The 19,006-nt window shown below is 46.1% G+C and overlaps 8 protein-coding genes across 8 annotated transcripts; 5 read left to right on the top strand and 3 right to left on the bottom strand.

The window, feature by feature from the left end:
* Nucleotides 1-611: 611 nt before the first annotated feature.
* BGW36DRAFT_452665 (uncharacterized protein) lies at nt 612-4,999 on the top strand (the record flags this gene model as incomplete). The annotated part of the gene is made up of 4 exons (XM_046221850.1): nt 612-1,203; nt 1,260-2,091; nt 2,146-3,271; nt 4,649-4,999. Coding segments are annotated over 4 exons (2,901 nt in total), but the record flags the coding sequence as incomplete, so codon positions are not given.
* A 6-nt stretch (nt 5,000-5,005) lies between these two features.
* Nucleotides 5,006-6,337, top strand: BGW36DRAFT_192803 (concanavalin A-like lectin/glucanase domain-containing protein). Its single transcript, XM_046209809.1, has 3 exons — nt 5,006-5,397; nt 5,521-5,744; nt 5,810-6,337. Exons 1-3 carry the CDS (start codon nt 5,075-5,077, stop codon nt 5,983-5,985), a joined length of 723 nt encoding a protein of 240 aa, XP_046070043.1. The 5' UTR covers nt 5,006-5,074; the 3' UTR covers nt 5,986-6,337.
* A 270-nt stretch (nt 6,338-6,607) lies between these two features.
* On the bottom strand, nt 6,608-7,896 carry BGW36DRAFT_452667 (uncharacterized protein; the record flags this gene model as incomplete). The annotated part of the gene is made up of 3 exons (XM_046221851.1): nt 6,608-7,377; nt 7,467-7,683; nt 7,759-7,896. 3 exons carry the CDS (start codon nt 7,894-7,896, stop codon nt 6,608-6,610), a joined length of 1,125 nt encoding a protein of 374 aa, XP_046070044.1.
* Nucleotides 7,897-8,806: 910 nt separating this feature from the next.
* On the top strand, nt 8,807-9,250 carry BGW36DRAFT_428802 (uncharacterized protein; the record flags this gene model as incomplete). The annotated part of the gene is made up of 2 exons (XM_046220606.1): nt 8,807-8,893; nt 8,951-9,250. 2 exons carry the CDS (start codon nt 8,807-8,809, stop codon nt 9,248-9,250), a joined length of 387 nt encoding a protein of 128 aa, XP_046070045.1.
* Nucleotides 9,251-9,396: 146 nt separating this feature from the next.
* On the bottom strand, nt 9,397-11,397 carry BGW36DRAFT_343926 (d-3-phosphoglycerate dehydrogenase). The gene is made up of 3 exons (XM_046213162.1): nt 11,117-11,397; nt 10,841-11,056; nt 9,397-10,764 (listed from the first exon to the last, which is right to left on the bottom strand). The coding sequence occupies exons 1-3, from the start codon at nt 11,370-11,372 to the stop codon at nt 9,461-9,463; spliced, it is 1,776 nt and encodes a 591-aa protein (XP_046070046.1). The 5' UTR covers nt 11,373-11,397; the 3' UTR covers nt 9,397-9,460.
* A 636-nt stretch (nt 11,398-12,033) lies between these two features.
* BGW36DRAFT_300010 (uncharacterized protein) lies at nt 12,034-12,446 on the top strand (the record flags this gene model as incomplete). The annotated part of the gene is made up of 2 exons (XM_046211587.1): nt 12,034-12,231; nt 12,276-12,446. Coding segments are annotated over 2 exons (369 nt in total), but the record flags the coding sequence as incomplete, so codon positions are not given.
* A 2,434-nt stretch (nt 12,447-14,880) lies between these two features.
* Nucleotides 14,881-16,921, top strand: BGW36DRAFT_322332 (putative chitinase). Its single transcript, XM_046212669.1, has 6 exons — nt 14,881-15,246; nt 15,306-15,686; nt 15,738-15,797; nt 15,851-16,009; nt 16,068-16,514; nt 16,570-16,921. Exons 1-6 carry the CDS (start codon nt 15,112-15,114, stop codon nt 16,669-16,671), a joined length of 1,284 nt encoding a protein of 427 aa, XP_046070048.1. The 5' UTR covers nt 14,881-15,111; the 3' UTR covers nt 16,672-16,921.
* A 634-nt stretch (nt 16,922-17,555) lies between these two features.
* On the bottom strand, nt 17,556-18,818 carry BGW36DRAFT_398260 (uncharacterized protein; the record flags this gene model as incomplete). Its single annotated transcript, XM_046218392.1, has 2 exons — nt 17,556-18,621; nt 18,709-18,818. 2 exons carry the CDS (start codon nt 18,816-18,818, stop codon nt 17,556-17,558), a joined length of 1,176 nt encoding a protein of 391 aa, XP_046070049.1.
* Nucleotides 18,819-19,006: the final 188 nt, after the last annotated feature.

A 19,006-nucleotide genomic window follows, 5' to 3' on the forward strand; every position in this document is an offset into this window, starting at 1 on the left:
TAAAAGGCAGATGCCATGCTTAAATGTCAATAGCGGCTCCGCGGGGTGCTAAGGTTCGCATGGTGCCCCACACGCAATGAGAGATGCACAAGGCTGGAGTAATAATAACAACCTTTCTTTTCGTCCTTGAGAATACATTAAATTAATCCAGGAATCTAGATGTGTTGACCTTTTTTTTAAAGATAATAATCTGCTGATCGATCTCATTCTTCCTAATGTCTAACCCGAATGACTATACTGTTGGCTGGATATGTGCTATCACGACTGAATATGTCGCTGCCCAAGCGTTTCTTGATGAGAAACATGACAGCCCAATTTACTTATCACCCAACAACAAAAATGAATACACTCTGGGGAAGGTTGGGAAACACAATGTGGTTATCGCTGTATTACCGAGGGGAGAATATGGCACTTCATCAGCAGCAAGAGTCGCAGAAGATATGTTGAACAGCTTTCCCAACGTCCGAATTGGACTCATGGTTGGCATCGGTGGCGGAGCGCCAAGTTCAAAACATGATATCCGTCTTGGGGATATCGTTGTTAGCGTTCCATGCAATGGCCAAGGAGGTGTCTTTCAATATGATTTTGGTAAATCTATACAGGATCGGGCATTCCAGTCAACGGGTTTCCTAAATCAGCCGCCCGTTGTCCTACGCGCTGCAGTGACTGGACTTGAGGCTCATTATGAGGCTGAGGGTCATCAACTAGAGCATGCAATTGATATTGTTCTCGACAAAAAGCCAAGACTGAAAAGAAAGTATAAACGGCCAGACTCTACCAGTGATCAGCTATACCAAAGCAAAAGGATTCATCTCGACGGTGCGTCAAGCTGTGCCGTAGGTTGTGGTGATGACCCAAGCGACCTAATACTAAGGTCTGAACGTACTGAAGATGAGGATAACCCGATGATCCATTATGGTCTGATTGCGTCAGCAAACCGGTTAATGAAAGACGCTTTAATCCGAGATAAGCTTTCAGCCGAAAAGGAGGTTTTATGTTTTGAGATGGAAGCTGGTGGATTGATGAATCACTTTCCTTGTTTAGTAATTCGTGGAATCTGTGACTACTCAGATTCTCATAAGAATAAAGACTGGCAAGGGTATGCAGCGATGGCAGCAGCGGCATATACGAAAGATCTGCTATATCGAATTGTCCCCCAGCAGGTCGAGGCTGAGAAGACGATTAGAGATCTTCTTTCTACCGGTTAGTTCAGGAGCCTTTTTGTTTTACAATGGGTACTTTTATTAACCCGACTTTAGTGAATGAAATCCAAAAGACAACTAAAGATATAAATGTTGCTGTGAAAAGGATGAACCAACGCGGAGACGACCAAGACTGCCGAGCTGTCCTTGACTGGCTCATCCCCACTACCTATTCCTCTCAGCAGCATGACCTGCTTGGAAGACGACAAGAAGGGACTGGAAAATGGCTTGTGGAATCCAAAGAATTTAAAAACTGGGTAGACCAAAAGAAGCAGACATTATTCTGTCCCGGTATTCCAGGAGCAGGAAAAACCATTGCTACATGTATTGTGGTGGACTACCTCTTAAAGAAGTTCCAAAACGACTCCAATATTGGTATTGCATACCTCTACTGTGATTTCCGGCGGCAGGATGAGCAAGACCCCACACACCTAGTGATGAGTCTACTTCGACAATTCGCAGGGCTTACCGTTCCAGAAACTGTGAGAAGTCTTTACAATTACCATACAGGCAAAGAGACTCGTCCCTCCTTTGATGAGGCTCTGAATGTGTTGAATTCAGTGGTTTCTGGCTATTCCAGGGCTTACATCATGATTGATGCGTTGGATGAATGTAAACTTTCTGATGGGGTTCGCTTCAAGTTTATATCGGTGATATCTAAGGTGCAAGCCAACGCAAGTGCGAACATTTTTGTCACATCCCGACCCATCCCTGATATACAAAAAGAATTTCAACAATTGGGGGCCGTTTCGCTAGAGATCCGTGCTAGTGACGAAGACGTAGGAAGATTTTTAGATGGCCATATATCACAGTTGCCATCATTTGTTCAAGAAAGCCCTGAACTCACAAACCAAGTGAAGGCTTCAATTATTCAAGCGGCAGAGGGAATGTAGGCTCCCCATAACTAGTTTTTAACTTTCTCAGATAACTAATATTCCTTCAGGTTTCTTCTTGCAATACTAAATCTAGGCTCTCTAGAAGACAAACTAAATTATACTCAGATGGAAAATGCCCTTCAAATGCTTCCTAAAGGTTTAGGTGCATACAATGAAGCATATAAAGAAGCCATGGAGAGGATCCAAAGCCAGAAGAAAGGGTTTAAGGATCTTGCTATACAGGCTCTTTCATGGATCACCTGCGCAAAACGGCCTTTGACCACATTAGAACTGCAACATGCTTTAGCTGTTATAGAGAATACCGCAGCATTGAATGAGCGGAATATCACAGAGGTCGGATTGATTGCTTCGGTGTGCGCTGGACTAGTCACAATTAACGAAGAGAGTAATATTATCCGCTTGGTCCACTATACAACACAAGAATACTTCGAGCGCACTTGGAAGGACTGGTTTCCTGACGCTGAAACTTATATTACCAAAGTATGTATAAGTTATCTATCATTTGATACCTGTAGGCTTGCTTTAGGCGAACGGCAATATCCTCCACTTGTTTTCTATGACTATGCAGCAAAGAATTGGGGACATCATGCCAGGGTGTCTTTGATTGACGGCGAGAAACCGATATTGGATTTTCTTGAGGATCCAACCAAAGTATCTACCAGTGCCGATGCTATCGTATTAAAGGAAAAGCGACAAGTACGGAGAGTTGTGCAAACCGCAATATCTGTGACAGGATTGCACCTTGCAGCCTACTTTGGACTTTGGAAGTCTACAGCAACCCTGCTAGAAAGACAAAATAGCGCAAATTCAACGCATTGGGAAGGCCGAATCCCACTTTCATTGGCTGCTGAGAACGGCCATGAAAAAGTGGTAAAGCTGTTGCTTGACAAAGGTGCTGATATTGAGTCTAAAGATAATTATTATGGCTTGAGCCTACTCTCATGGGCTGCTAAGAACGGCCATAAAAAAGTGGTAAAGCTGTTGCTTGACAAAGGTGCTGATATTGAGTCTAAAGATAATTATTATGGCCTGTGCCCACTCTCATGGGCTGCTAAGAACGGCCATGAAATAGTGGTAAAGCTGTTGCTTGATAAAGGTCCAGATATTGAGTCTAAGGGTAGCTCTGGCCAGAGCCCACTCTCATGGGCTGCTAAGAACGGCCATGAAATAGTGGTAAAGCTATTACTTGATAAAGGTGCAGATATTGAGTCTAAGGGTAGCTCTGGCCTGTGCCCACTCTCATGGGCTGCTAAGAACGGCCATGAAATAGTGGTAAAGCTATTACTTGATAAAGGTGCTGATATTGAGTCCAAGGATAGCTATAACTGGACCCCCCTCTCACAGGCTGTCTGGAATAGTCATAAGGCCACAGTAAAGCTATTACTTGATAAAGGTGCTAATGCTAAGTCTAAGGATAGCTCTATTCAGACCCCACTCTCACGGGCTCTCAGGAATGGCCATGAGGCCATAGTGAAGCTATTACTTGATAAAGGTGCTGATACTGAGTTTAAGAATGACTTTGGCCAGACCCCACTCTTATGGGCTGCTAAGAGTGGCCGTGAAACAGTGGTAAAGCTGTTTCTTGATAAAGGTGCTGATATTGAGTCTAAGGATAGCTCTGGCCAGAGCCCACTTCCATTAGCTGCTGAGAATGGCCATGAGACCATAGTAAAGCTATTACTTGATAAAGGTGCCGATACTGAGTCTCAGAATGCTTATGGACAGAGCCCACTTTCATTAGCTGCTGAGAACGGCTATGAAGCAACAGTGAAGCTATTACTTGATAATGGTGCTGATACTGAGTCTAAGAATAGCTCTGGCCAGAGCCCACTTTCATTAGCTGCTGAGAATGGCTATGAGGCAACAGTAAAGTTATTACTTAATAACAGTGCTGATACTGAGTCTAAGGATGGCTCTGTCCAGACCTCACTCTTATGGGCTGTCAGGAATGGCCATAAGGCCATAGTAAAGCTATTACTTGATAAAGGTGCTGATACTGAGTCTAAGGATGGCTCTGGCCAGACCCCAATCTTGTGGGCTGCTAAGAGTGGCTGTGAAACAGTGGTAAAGCTGTTGCTTGATAAAGGTGCTGATATTGAGGCTATGGATAATAGATATCGCCGGACCCCGCTATTATGGACTGCTAAGAACGGCCATGAAACAGTAGCAAAGCTGTTGCTTGATAAAGGTGCTGATATCGAGGCTATGGATAATAGATATCGCCGGACCCCGCTCTTATGGGCTGCTGAGAACGGCCATGAAACAGTGGTAAAGCTGTTGCTTGATAAAGGTGCTGATACTGAGTCTAAGGATGGCTATAACTGGACCCCCCTCTCATGGGCTGCTAAGAGTGGCCGTGAAACAATGGTAAAGCTATTACTTGATAAAGGTGCTGATATCGAGGCTATGGATAATAGATATCGCCGGACCCCGCTCATATGGGCTGCTGAGAACGGTCATGAAACAGTGGTAAGGCTATTACTAGATAAAGGTGCTGATACTGAGTCTAAGGATGGCTATAACTGGACCCCCCTCTCACGGGCTGCTAAGAGTGGCTGTGAAACAGTGGTAAAGCTGTTGCTTGATAAAGGTGCTGATATTGAGGCTATGGATAATGGATATTGCCGGACCCCGCTCATATGGGCTGCTGAGAACGGCCATCAAACAGTGGTAAAACTATTACTAGATAAAGATGCTCATACCGAGATTAAAGATGAGAGATTTGGTAGGCAGTCCCTCTCATACGCTGCCGGGAATGGCCATGAGGCAACAGTGAAGCTATTACTTGATAAAGGTGCCGATATCGAATCTAAAGATACTACTTATGGTCAGACACCACTTTCATGGGCTGCTGGGAATGGCCACGATGCAGTAGTGAAATTGCTTCTTGAGAATGGTGCCGACCCCAAGTCTAAGGATGATAAGTATGGCCGGACACCGGTTTTATTTGCTGCCTGGAATGGACATGAGGCAGTAATGAATCTGCTATCCTCTCAGGGAGGCGAAACCCCTCCTACTGATGGATCATCATTACCTACTTCCTCATATCTTGCAATGGCTTTCGTCATGGCTGAGAAGGGATTAGTTCTCGAGGAGGAGGAATTTAAGCTATTACCATCACGATGGAGCAATGCGGGCAAATCCCCCACACTGGATCTATTGAATGATGGGCTGGAAATTCGGTACATGGGCCCTCCATTACACTTCACCGTGGCTGGTGTTAGAACCGATTATCCAATACCTCGGCAGCTTAGCTTCTATTATTTTGAAGTGACAATCATAACCATATCGAACGAGAGGTTCGTTTTTCATCTCGTTGTTCAAAGACTAGCGCTTCTTGTTCGGAAGAAATCTGTTATAAATTTCAAATTCGAACTACCTGCTACACCAGGACTAGGGATGCTAACAAATATGTTATTCAGAGCGATTAGTATCGGAGTTTCCAACGCTAAAGTATTCGATGATCCAATTTTGTTTAATAGGGCGCGACATTCGTGGGATTACGTTGGCAATGACGACAAACCTTACGTATTTTTAGGACTAGGTCGTGTCAACAGCCCTACGTTGACAGTTAATGACACTGTTGGCTGTGGGGTGGATTTCACTACCGGATACTCATTCTTTACCAAGAATGGCACCTTTCTGGGTAATTTCTTTGAATTTGATTCTCTGAAAGAAATGAATTTGTCAACGCTAATCAATTGCTTCAAGGGTCTTCTTTTCGAATCCCCCAGGACGTCACCGTTTATCCATCAGTTTTCATAGAGAAAATCCCAGGTACTCACCTAAGCGTCAACTTCGGTCAACAGGGATTCGTCTTTGATGTTGATGGCATGCTAAAGGTGTGCCCCTGGGAACATAGGTACCGGACAAACCTCAAGCACTAATGCATGAGTAGAAATGGAATGGTGTTTCATCATAGTGTTGCTTATTTTGTAGGATAAGAAATTATCTCCCTAGATTCATGAACCTTCCTGCAAACCCACATGATACAAGCAAATCCTGGCGAAAACTTCTCCGGAGGTGGCATGAGTCCTTAGCAACCACGTGTCCAACTTTGGCTTTCGAAATCACTCGGTAGCCGCCAGTGTACCATTCGCTTAACCGAGTCTTCTTCGGATACCCGACGAATCAGTCCGAAGAGAGTCTCATCACTATCTTGGACTCTCATCCTGTCCCAACGTTGTAATAGCGTAGTCTAGTTTTTCATCTGAGCCAATGAGCAATACACTACCAACATGAAAATAATGATGTCAGACTGTATGTAGATCGTCAACGAATGCCGTGTAAACAAAGCTATGCTCTTTCTGCTGGTAGTTTGCGGACTTTGTGGGTTATAATTAGGGCTTAGGACTCGAGGAAAGGCAAATACAGGTAAACCTTATTTATTTCAAAGTATTGGCTAGCTCTGAATCGATGAAAAAAGGCTTCGAAATCCAAATCAAAAATTCAAAATCAATAGGATTTAAAACAGATTAGAACCGATAGGTTTCGCTCCAACAAGCTGGTTCATTCTACCTGATCCGCTGATTGCTCGTAACCTAATGCATTCTGAAAATACTGATTCGACTGGTCAGGTCCCGGAGATGGGTACTTCCTCCACACGCCGTCATACAGTATTTGCTCTCGCAATATTCCAATCTGGTTCAATTTGCAGCGAGCCAAGGCAACTGCCATTTTATTTGCTTCTAATTTAATACAGCTGTGAAGCATATGAGCAAGCTCGTTTAATCTCACCGTCTCGCCTTGAAATTCTAAAACAGGCTCATCGTGCACTTCCAAAATAGTCGATTGCTGCGTCTGCATTGAATCGGTGTTAATTTGGTAGTCGATTGCGGAAAATCGTATTGTTGCCACAGGAGATTTTGCGTTCGGGCTCTTCCGGTCGAAGATGTAGATATGCGACACCCATTCCCCGCCGAGCTTGACGGTGCTGTTTTCCATATACCAGTCAAACACGTGCGTACCAAGCGCCTCAACGTTGTTATACAAAATACGTATCTCATCATCGGATAACCCCCAGTTTCGTTCAAAAATTTTCGAGCGAATGAGCGCAGAGACCGATGTTGGAACTGGATTGACGGTGAGGGTGAAGGCAATCACGGTCTCGGTCTCGCTGAAGGTGCCTATCAGCCAACGTCGAGCTACCAGGGTAATGTTTTTGATGGATGTGGTAGGTCCGATGAGCAGTACGACGGATGGAAAGGCTTTCTTCTTTTCTTTCAGATACGCTTCCGGGACTAACCGCGTCTCTTCGAATGGTGATACTAACGTGAAACCTGCATTCGTGATTCAGTCAGTTATAGGCTTGAAATTCCCTGCTTTATGTATCAAGCAGAACCTTTTTAGGGGTAATAGAGGTGCTCACGCTTCAATTTCATATCCGATACAAAGTCAAAGTTCTGCAGACCCCGGTTCTTCGCAATAGCGTAGAATAGGTGATTGAAGAAAATCGGGACAGTCTGGTGTGGCAAGTACGGTCTGCCTTTGATAATCACACACTCGCTGCGAGCGTCGTACTCGATGATCGTCTGGAGTTCTGGTCGCTGCTTCGAGGTCCATTTCGCAAAGGCCTTTTTGTTAACCTAGCATTTCGTACTCATCAAACATCCATCTCAGCTAGAATGTCGTATAATCAAGACTGGGGCTGACTGGCGTACCTTTAATAGTGGCAAATAGATAGCACTGAATGCTAGAGATCGCAGACTGAGAATCCTTTTCTCTGTCAAGTCGTTCACATTTGTAATTTCCTCCAACATGCGCTTCCAGGGAAGTATCTGGCTACCGTCTTGAGTCATGCTGTCTGGACTGGAGTAGAAACAGGGAATGACTTCAAGTGTTTGTCCTTGTTAGTCGTGATTGTGCGGATGGCTGTTGATTTGGGGTACTAGCAAACCACAAGAGCACAGCAGTCAATGACCGGGCCACAGGAGCGTCTTCTGGATGACATTCAAGAGGGCCAAATGATACTTCAAACATGAATGAAAATAATCGCTGAATTCCATTTGCCATGGCGGTACCTAATCGGCATTAGAGCTTCACGTGCCGCGACAGCGAATTAGATAGAGACCGCGTCACAATATATGAACGTCTAGTTGGCCAGCAAATAATTATATCAATTGATGTAAACGAAATTTAACAGTTTCAAAATTTGTGCTACAAGATGTCTCAATTCCTAAATAGACAAGTTCTGCTAGGCCTTCTTCTATTAACCTGACAGAATATGGTGTAGTGTGTACTTCAAAACATACAATGAAAAGAAAATCGAACGAACTGGAATAAATCAAAACAGTCCATGGGCTTTCTGACCTCTTTAAGAAACCCGATAATGGAAGGGGCCAGCTTGTTATTATATTACAGCTCGTTTTTATCTTCAATATTATCCTTGCTGGCTTCTGCACTGTATGTTCATTAGCTGGCGCAACAGTAATCCGGATGTTAACAGCGGTTCTTCTACAGACTACTAGATGCTGGAACGTTCGCAATTATTCTACACCCATAGGACTGACATCGCCCTGTAAACCAACAAATAGGCATCTTAATTGCCGATTGAGATTCCATCTGTTGTAGATAAAGTTGATATAGAGGGATCGCTTTGGTGCTCGTTACGTCACTCCCTTCCCAATAATGTCCTTATGACTTGCATAGATTTGGCATTTTCATTCTTTCTGTATACTACTGTCTTCATGAAAGTGGTGTATAGCAGCCATGGCTTCGAATTGCTGGAATAACCTGTTTCTGCCAACAACATGCTTCACACCGCCGGCGCATTTGCTGGGTATGCCACGACCAAATGTACGAAATACTTCCAAATCCTTACAAAAGTATGAACAAACACTGACGGTATTCTAGGTGCCAACATCCAAAAATCTACCGCGCTCTTCGCTAACCTCCTCTCCACCCACCAAGCTGGGTCTTGAGTCCCATTCAAGCTGCGCTCTACGCGACAACGGGATATTCCAGCTACCAATCCTCCCAGTCCCCGTACATCGTTCAGCTAGCCACGAATCTGATCTGGATGCCGCTGTTTTTGGGCTGCGCTGGTATGTCGCGGCGGTGGTGGATATCGCGGTGCAGTTTGGGTTGGTGCTGGGGTTAGTAAGTATCGCCGGATTGATGGGGTTGCGGCCTGGTTGTTGGAGTCGTATTTAGGTTGGTTGAGTTTTGCGTCGTATTTGAGCTTTGGGTTCGGTATTTGAATGGCTGGGATATTTCGGATGAGGCGATTGAGGGTCGTATGATGATGTGATTGTGTGTGTTTAGTTGATGGATAGGTTGAGTTAATGGATTTATATTGGGTTTATTGTATTCTATACTGCCGAGATAAATGCTATCTACGATTGCTAGACGAGACGTGCTACTCTATAAAGTGACAACTCTGCCACTTAGGACGCCACCTTCTCCCACAAGCGCATCAAGGACGTCTGGGTCAACAACGCGGTCGATACCAAGTATCATTAGTGCCTCGTTGAGAGAGTCCGCGTCTTTGTCGGCGTTGACGTCTTCACCATCTTCGCCTTCAGGTAGCTTGTTGGACACCGGAGCCACGCCCATGAAGTTAATATTCACCTTCTTCCGCCCGAGAATGCTGCCGACTACGCCAATCTTACCCGGTGAATCATAGTTGTGGCAAATAAGCAAGGTACCCTCCGGAATAAAAGATGTCTCGAACCGATCGAGCCTGGTTATCAATGGTTGGCTTCCGGAGCAAGTACCGGATATCACTTGTTGTTGGCGCAGTTGAGGCACTTGGGGACCGTTCGACGGCTGAGTGGCCGCCCCCGGCGGCGCACGCGATGAAGTTCGTGACGGAGGTCGTGCCACCAAGGTTACTAAAGAGGAGTAGGAGTGGCTCGATGGGTCGCGTGAGTGACGTTCGTTCACGACTATACCGCGCTCTTTGGCGATCAGTTCTGCGTTCACAATATTCACATTGGGCCCGGCTGAGCTGCTAATTGGCATTGTCAACCCTTTGATAAGTGCCGCGAATAGTGGCTTGGTATTGTTGAGACCGGCTATTTCTCCCTGGTAAACTAGGTCAAAGGTATTACGGTTTAGAGAGCCACTAGTGGAAGTGTAGTGCTGGGTGTATAAACTACCCAATTTTTCGATCAATTGTACGAATGGCTGAAGCTTCACATATTCTTCCGGTAAAATCAAAGGAGCATTGACTGCACTGCGTGGCAAGGATCCTTGGAGAACATGCAAGACTTGCTCGCAAACGTCGATAGAGACGTTTTCCTGGGCCTCCACGGTCGAGGCACCCAGGTGAGGCGTTGCCACCACTTTCGGATGAGCAATAAGTTTTGCGGCGCTGGAGCCCTCTGTTGGAGGTTCACTTGTAAAAACGTCAATAGCAGCACCAGCAATGTGCCCTGATTCGAGAGCGGCCAGCAAAGCTACTTCGTCAATTGTTCCTCCTCGAGCGACATTTAGGATCCTGGCACCAGGCTTCATCTTCGACAGTTCGTTGGTTGAGATCATGCCCTTTGTAGATGCGATCAATGGAGTGTGAATCGTCAGAAAATCAACCTTTGGGAGCATTTCTGATAGGGACGGGATCAACGTGACTGATGCCGATGAGGCGACCGCTTGCGATGCGTAAGGGTCTACAGCAACTACGTTCATGCCTAGGCCTTTTGCAGATCGGGCAACAATTAAGCCCACTATGTTTTATGAGCGATTAGCCATCTTGAAACTCTAGACTTGGAATCATGATCAATGTCTTGTTATAAGTCATACCTTTTCCCAGACCGATGATACCCAGCGTTCGTCCTTTGACTTCCACACCGACAAATTTACTTCTCTCCCATTTGGCATCCTTGAGACTCTTACAGGCCTCGGGGATGTTCCTCGCCATAGACATCATCAGAGCGATGGTATGCTCGGCGGCCGCTCCAATGTTTCCAGACGGAGAGTTGACGACCACAATCCCTAACTTGGTGGCAGCTTCGACATCTAGACCGCAGTGGAGTCAGTTTAAGAAGTAATTCCGCAGGTATTCCCGTAGAGATATACCGATATTGTCGACTCCAACCCCAGCACGAGCCACCACCTTCAGTCGCTTTGCAGCTTGAAGTAACGAGGCGGTGACCTTGGTCTCTGATCGCACCAGCAGGGCTTCATATTCGGGGATGATAGTCAGCAGTTCTTCATGACTGAGACCCTTCTTTTCGTGCACTTCCACCCCGCTGCGAAGCAGTGCAAGACCGTCTGGTGAGAGCTTCTCGGAAGCAAGCACTTTTGGGGGAGCAATATGAGTTAGAAGAGGCATAGCTGGAGAGGATTCGAGCGAGAGGAATGAACAGGTCGATAAAAGATGGGATCAAAAAGAGCGAGTAAGCCTTGTACAAATACTTGCAGCATCGGCAGGACGGATTAAGAGCCCGCATACGGCGGCACGCAGGGAAAGAGCTTCCTGCGTAGTCGGAGGTGCATCAGCCACCAGCAGATCTCGTCTGACGATTCGTCTTGGCAACACTTGCCCTCTGCATCGCCCCGTCCGCTTTGCAATCGGCCTCCATCACGATGCACGACAATCACCAGCCTGACCAGGCGCCTTTATTTCTGAAACCCACGCAGCGCAGAGCTCTCGTCGTAACAATCGGAGATCCTTGGCAAGAGGAGCGGGCGGGGCATTCCCCAGACGATCGCCGCCGAGCTAATATCTCCGCAAGTCAAGATGGCTTTGTGGGGGTCGGCGAGTTACCTGGACATCATTCGATTAGTCACTATCTGCTGAGCTATACCCCGCAGAGGTGTAAGGACCGAGTCTCTTCAAATTGCTCTATTGCAGAAGCAATCAAACTGTCAAGATTGTTGATATGTTTCGTATGCTAGTTTAATTTTTAGCTCGCAGGATCCTTCCGGATTAACCAATGGCACCTCAGCCGGCATGATGTTGACTGAAGAAGCTTCTGCTTGCCCCCTTTAGTCTCGCCATCATATACCGCTACGCCTCCATAGCCCGCGAAGACGGCGATTACAGCCAAGCAGTGAAGCTGTTTGAGCCAAATGCAACCGTCCACTTTCCAGATGGGCACCACATTTCTCCAGGTAACTTGGGAGAAATTACTCGCAGCAACCCGCCAAAGCTTCTAAGGTATCATCTCACCACTATTGACGTACAGTTTGTGTTTCCAGATGAAGCACACTATCAAAGCTATGTGATTACTAGGTCTCATCTGAAGATGTCTGGTCAGTAGGGTCGTTAGACGATATTGTGAGCAGGCTTAATGACGGGACATGGTTGATTAAACAGAAAACAGTTGTCGTGGATGGACTAGACCCAGAGGGCTGGCTAGCCACGTCCCTTACTGATGACCTTCACGGCGAGCGTGGAACATAGACCCAAGCAAGACTACCCTGGATTGCTCATGCAACGTTCGATGTGATCTATTACGTAGATGGAGTTGAGAAGAAGCAGCGGAGGTTACGGATACCCTTTTACTAGAGGCCAATGCCAGCATTTGAGAAGTAAGCCCTGTTTCTCATGGAATTGAGATCGATGGATATAATTGGGATATAACATTTGAAGTGTGAACTGGTATAAGAGTTTCGTGATATGTAATAATTAATGATATCAATTGATATTATAGAAGCAAATATTGAACACCGTAGCTTGACTTGTCTCTTCACAGTGAGATATCATCAATTGATATCATCCTGTCTGGAAGTGTATTCAATTGACGATCAATATTAGGGATAATAGGAAACTGTGAGCTGCCTATTTCGTTCCTTGTAGCACTACTACGTCACCCCCATGTCGGCGGATGCGTCATAGGTATCCTACCTATATTGATGCCATTATTCACTCTACCTATACTACGGGCCTCTGAACCATCTACCAGGAGCCTAACCATTATAAATTAATCACAACCAAACATATGTCCAATCACTAATATCACCGCTTGGCAGCACTCGGTCAGGACCAGTTGGCATCGATTAATATGTAGCATTGTAAACATGTATCTATGCAAAGTGGTGGCATTCACATTGCGACTTCAAATGTTGTAACCACAAGCAGGGTAGCCCACTGGTCGCATTATGGCTGGAATCAGTAAAATTCGCCTTCATGTAGATTTGAATTCTGAGTATAGAGGAGCCTTTTATTCTGGATTTTGATTCCGGAGGAGATAGTAACATATAATTGCAACCCCGTATAGCCTTGATACGGGCCGACGCATTGGAACGAAATAAAGCTGAAGATCCGGGCAACAAACCGAGCTCCATTACTCATGTTCAAGGAAATGACTGTTAGGGTCAGTTAGGGTAACATTTCTGTCTTTTTTTGGCGCTGTCGCCTTGACTGTTGTGGTTAGGACCGCCCCCAACGCTGGACGATAGAGCTCGGCTTCTCTGAATCGCGTCATTCTCACTAATTAAGGTTGAAACTTCCACGTTAGTTTCAGGACTTGACGCTCTGCCGAGTGGCTTATTTGGAGAACTTATATTGACATCTCGTCGTATAAATGGGCTGCGATTGGTCAAAGTAGACGATGCCCAAAGTAGTCAAGCGCAGTTTTGGGCTTCCTGGACAATGACTGAACATGCGAAACTCCATCTTCATCGTCTTCTGTCAGTGTCAACTCTTCAATTACTTGCTACTATCGCGTGGTAGATCTAGTTACACGTGTTATCACCATCTCTTCAGAGAGCTTCTTGGCGGTGAAATAAGATGACCATCAAGGGTTACATGCATCACTGGCGGCGAGCCAAGCCTTCGCCGAGAGTTGTCATCTGCCGGTATTGTAGCGATGCTACGTCTTCTTATCGTGTACCTGTGTGCTCCAGCGAATCGGCTGTACGGACAAAGCGAAGGATCTCCTTTTGAGGTCTGGCATCACTGGCCATCGCGGATTGCGATCTCGTGGAGTGCCCTGCTACATCACAAGACACATGGCTCACGACGGTATCGAAATTGACGCCGAGGTGACTACCGCTGTTCCCTCTGATTGAACGGTGTTGATCTTATGTGCCCGTCTGTATGTTTTGAATCGATCGTATATAACTTATAACAATTTAGATACTTGGGCAACTTCCACTCCTCGTTCGTGCACTCCTTGCTCGTGTTTGCTTGACCGCAAGCCAGCCTGGCCTAGAATGAATGTATCACGCCTTTTTAAAATGAGGCTCCGCCAAGCTCGAACTCGATGACCATACATAAATTGCTATTCCGGACCCCCGCATCCACAAAGTTAGATCCTACCTGGAATGTGACGTTCCAGCCGCGTGAATTACCGACAGTAATTCTCGATCGACAAAGCTACGATAACCTAATCCCCGTCTCGTGCAGGTAATTTCCTGCGATGGAAATGATTGCCGTGTCTAGAAGACAATAAGCATTTGACAACTTTGATTTGACCCTTGCCATGTCGATCGATATATATGTTTCCCATAGAAATGGCATAGGACAAAAATGCCAGGGCTATCCGGTATGCATTTGAGTTTAAAAAAGGCTCAGTAATCCGCCATCATTCTCATTAATGCGAGGCACATATGTTGTATGTTTTTTGTCCGTATGTGCCGCGCCAGGAACACCTCCGTCCCACATTCCCGTCATCTGCGCTATCCCGGACCACCAGAACAGCATGCTAGCATTTTGTGGCTTGACGCTTTTGTTTTGGAAGGTCACCTTCGCGGTACTATTTGTTAGGTAACGCATTTCCTACTAATCCCCGCTATCACTGGTTACTATTCAGGAACCATAAACATGATTGCTACGATCGCGTCGTTGTACCCACCCTGCATGGACGGTGTATCGGCCTGTGAAATGCTTCACGTTACAATGAGTAGTCTCCATTTGAACGGGGATGTCTCCGACCAGGCGCTTAGTTCTCGGGCATATAAATGTCCTGATGACCCCAATCGATCTTGTTTCTTTATTATTCAGGGTCGTTGGCTGTTTCTTTCCTGACTAAATTCACTCCTTCATTCGCACTTTACAGTGCTTTGCAATATATTCAACCCCTCTGATCATTACACTCCTTCATAGCTTGACCCTGCGTCTTACCATGCATTTTTCCAAGCTCTCTCTCCTTTTTGGCCTCGCAGGCTCGCTGGCCAATGCTGCAGCTCTTCCCTCAGCTCGTTCAGATGTTGAAGAGAGATCTAGCAGCTATCGATCTGTGGCATACTTTGTGGATTGGGTAAGTGTTCTCAGCTACCTGAGTGATTGCTAGACCATTTACTAATTAAGAGTCTATAGGCCATATACGGACGCAATTTTCACGTACAAAACCTGGCTGGTGTCGCCTCTTCCCTCACTCACGTGCTGTACTCCTTTGCCGATGTTCACCCTGACACTGGTGAGGTGTTCCTCACCGATTCCTGGGCAGATATCCAGAAGCACTACGATGGAGACTCCTGGGATGAAACTGGAAACAATGTCTACGGATGCATCAAGCAGCTTTACCTGTTGAAGAAGGCAAATCGCAACCTCAAGTCTTTACTTTCAATTGGCGGCTGGACCTACTCGGCCCATTTCAGTGGCGCTGCTGGCTCTGACGCTAACCGTGCTGCTTTTGTCACCTCTGCAGTCGGTTTTGTTAGAGATCTTGGTTTAGATGGTATTGATATTGATTGGGAGGTAATAATAATCTGCCTCGTCTCTCAAAATTGCTAAGCTGATTATTTATAGTATCCTGCTAATAGTAATGAAGCGAATAACTTTGTTTCATTGCTGAAGGCGCTCCGTCAGGTATGAATATTGTACCTACCATTCGGATACTATACTTACTCTAAGAATTACAGGGATTAGATGACTATGCTGCCAAGTATACTCCCGGCCAACACTACCTGATCAGTGCAGCCGTGCCTGCTGGACCGTCTAACTATGAGAAGCTGCATATTTCCGACATGGATAAGTACTTGGATATGTGGAACTTGATGGCCTATGACTACAGCGGCTCCGTACGTCTTATTTCTTTCCCCACGTAGTTTATGAATAAACTAGCTAACATACTCCTAGTGGGACACCATAGCAGGTATGGACGCCAACATATACAACTCCACTAAATACGCCAACTCCACCCCGTTCAATACCGACCAAGCCATTTCGTACTACATTGGCAACGGCGCCACCGCCAATAAAATAAACCTCGGAATCCCGCTGTACGGTCGCTCTTTCACCCAGACCGACGGTCCTGGCACCAGCTTCAACGGCGTCGGAAGCGGTTCCTGGGAAAATGGTGTCTGGGACTACAAGGCTCTCCCTCAAGCCGGTGCCAGCCTGTACTACGACAACTCGTCGGTTTCGGCATGGACATACGACAGCTCGCAACGCCTCATGATCAGTTATGATACCCCAGATATCGTGAAGACCAAGGGTCAATACATCATCAGCAAGGGTCTGGGGGGCGGTATGTACTGGGAGAGCAGCAGTGACAAGACTGGATCTGATAGTCTCATTACCACGGTATGTTACTAGTTTACATGATATGGGTTTTGTGTTTGTTTCTAACGAAAGATAGCTTGTCAACACCCTCGGCGGTACTAGCGCATTGGAGCAGTCGCAGAACGAGCTCAGCTATCCTGCATCTCAGTACAACAACTTGAAGAACGGCATGGCCTAGGCATGACGAGCAGCTTTATACTATCATTCTCAACGGTTTGTTATTAGCCGACTCACTCTTTCCGCGAACGGCCTCTCATTTACAGCTTTTTATCAGTGAGCAACTTCTGATCGTCCTGTGGATAATTTCCGAGTCTCTGGCTTCCTGGTATCGCCGAGAGACTCATAACCCTCATTCAATGATATGGGACCAATTAGATCATATTTTCATGAACAAAGGGGGATATTACTGTAAATAACTTACATTCGCTTCTCAGTACATATTATCAAATGAATTTGGAATTAGGCTTATGGAGATTTGCTTCCGCATAACACATGGCTAATAGTATACCAGCCAGCTAGTATGGTAATTGTCTGTAATAACAAAATAGGAACAGTCCTGGCAAAACGATGCTAGAAAACACGTGGAACTCCACGATTAAACACATGAAATGAAGAATTAAATGCTAAAAGACGAACAGAAAAACGAGCTCGGGATAGTAAGGACCGACGCAATGCTCATGTCGCCATGGCTATCCCTATGAAGGGCTACATTCTCGCCTGGATCTTCCCCATCTACGTTAACATCTACAGACGTGATATCATGAATATGCACCGTGATACAGAGATCAATGTGACCAACGCTCGTCCCAGCGATAAGGAGATCGAGTTGAAGCGTGCTCGGGAGAATGAGCCTGAAATTAATAATATTGAACACGCCACTGAGGAGGCACCGGATGCACCCAAGCGTGATTCATTCAGCGTGAACGAATTTTATGTTAATCGGTCGTTTTTATACATAAGTTGGTGCAAATATAATATGGGATCAGTTTCGAAATACCGAGCAGCTTTTGAAAGAATTATAGTCGTAAATGTTGCCGTCAACTAGTATTTCTTTTCATTCATTCATCGCTTCAACGCTAGTATATCAGCCAACTTCACCTTTCCCTTCTCCCCCCATCCAGCTACCCCAGACTGCACATCTGGCCTCACACGCAGATACCACATCCAAGCCCTTTTATCTAGTTCCTCCGGCGACAGAGTAGCCGCCCATGACGCAAACACAATATCAAGGGCTCGTAATAATAACCCCAAGGCTCTTTCTTTCTCCAACGGTGACTCGGGTTTGGGCACCTTTTTCTTTGGCAATTTTGAATTGTCACCTGCATTTTCGTTCTTATCTATTATAAACGATTTGAGTAAATACGCCCGCGCCGACTCTGCGGTATAAATCGGCAGACCAGGCTCATTCGAGCTCCCGCCATGCGCCGGCTTACCACTCTCATTAGACTTCCTCCTAAGCGACTCAAGATCCAAACCCCAAAGCGGCGGCGGTGGTGGCGGCGGCGAATCAGGGGTACTACTAGGAAGAGTGCTCTGCGACTCCTCCGGACGATCCTCTGCGTCCGGCGGCGCCCCCTCGTTAGGATCATAATCCCATCTTTTCAACACCGCAATCTCTCTGCCAAGGATCTTGATCGTCGGCTGCCCTTTCCCCCATCCTTCCTCTTCCGCACTCCGTCCACTCTCAAGCCCAATACTCACGGCTTTGCTGCGACTGTTCGCGCTCACGACTGCTTGGGCCAGGCTCAGGCGGCTAGAGAGCGGTTGTTCGGGCATTGTGTACTTTGTCGCAATTACAGCAAAGGCGAGGACCAGTGGCGCTCGATTTGTTGTTAAGATTATATCAGAAAGGTATTCTTCTGGCTGTTCGTGGGGCGAAGTTATGGGGAGTGAAAGTGCGGATTCAATTTGGAAAGGCGTGGCGGGGATATTCCTATCTAGTTTATTGCCAGAGGCTGTTTTCGCTCTTTTCTGAGGAGATGTTGCTGATGGGGAATCATCTGAAGCAGCGCGCTTATCGCCCTGTTTCGTCACGCGTTTTGCTGCGTTGTGAACTTGTTTGGCGATCTTGTCATCTTTGAAGATAGACTGTATAGTCTTCAAGTTGGCGCTTGAGATATTCTGGGCGCTGTTGTTATTAGCTTATTGCCGAGACAGATTTAATCGAAATGGTTGATTTAGTTTTATTATATTTTTGAATGAAAAGAGGGAATACTTGTCTAATCCTGCGGCTTGAAGCTCCTTCACTTTACCCATTGCTGATGCCAGCGGGACCTTGGCATCTTGCGAGAGAAAGCGCAGTAGGGCTTGGAGCTGGGCTGCCATTTGGTATTATTTAAAAGTATTTCAGACTAATGTGGTCAAATAGAGTGGATACAGAAGGTTAGATAGATAAAATGGTGTGAAGTTGAAGAATGTAGTTGACATAATCATGTTGTAGCCTAACTTAGTCGTGGACGCGGAGCAGTTCCGCTCTACAGCGAACATCCACCGCCCATTTGCTTCCGCATCCG

Source organism: Talaromyces proteolyticus (genome assembly GCF_021365285.1).
Source record: "Talaromyces proteolyticus strain PMI_201 chromosome Unknown BGW36scaffold_8, whole genome shotgun sequence".
NCBI lineage: Eukaryota > Fungi > Ascomycota > Eurotiomycetes > Eurotiales > Trichocomaceae > Talaromyces > Talaromyces proteolyticus.

Coding starts and splice junctions, on each gene's coding strand:
- BGW36DRAFT_192803 (XM_046209809.1), top strand. CDS start 5,075: ATGAATCTGCTATCCTCTCAGGGAGGCGAAACCCCTCCTACTGATGGA. Junction 5,398..5,520: donor ATAACCATATCGAACGAGAG/GTTCGTTTTTCA, acceptor TATGTTATTCAG/AGCGATTAGTATCGGAGTTT. Junction 5,745..5,809: donor CAAGAATGGCACCTTTCTGG/GTAATTTCTTTG, acceptor AATTGCTTCAAG/GGTCTTCTTTTCGAATCCCC.
- BGW36DRAFT_343926 (XM_046213162.1), bottom strand. CDS start 11,372: ATGCCTCTTCTAACTCATATTGCTCCCCCAAAAGTGCTTGCTTCCGAG. Junction 11,057..11,116: donor GGTTGGAGTCGACAATATCG/GTATATCTCTAC, acceptor ACTGCGGTCTAG/ATGTCGAAGCTGCCACCAAG. Junction 10,765..10,840: donor TATCATCGGTCTGGGAAAAG/GTATGACTTATA, acceptor CATAAAACATAG/TGGGCTTAATTGTTGCCCGA.
- BGW36DRAFT_322332 (XM_046212669.1), top strand. CDS start 15,112: ATGCATTTTTCCAAGCTCTCTCTCCTTTTTGGCCTCGCAGGCTCGCTG. Junction 15,247..15,305: donor TGGCATACTTTGTGGATTGG/GTAAGTGTTCTC, acceptor AAGAGTCTATAG/GCCATATACGGACGCAATTT. Junction 16,515..16,569: donor CTGATAGTCTCATTACCACG/GTATGTTACTAG, acceptor AACGAAAGATAG/CTTGTCAACACCCTCGGCGG.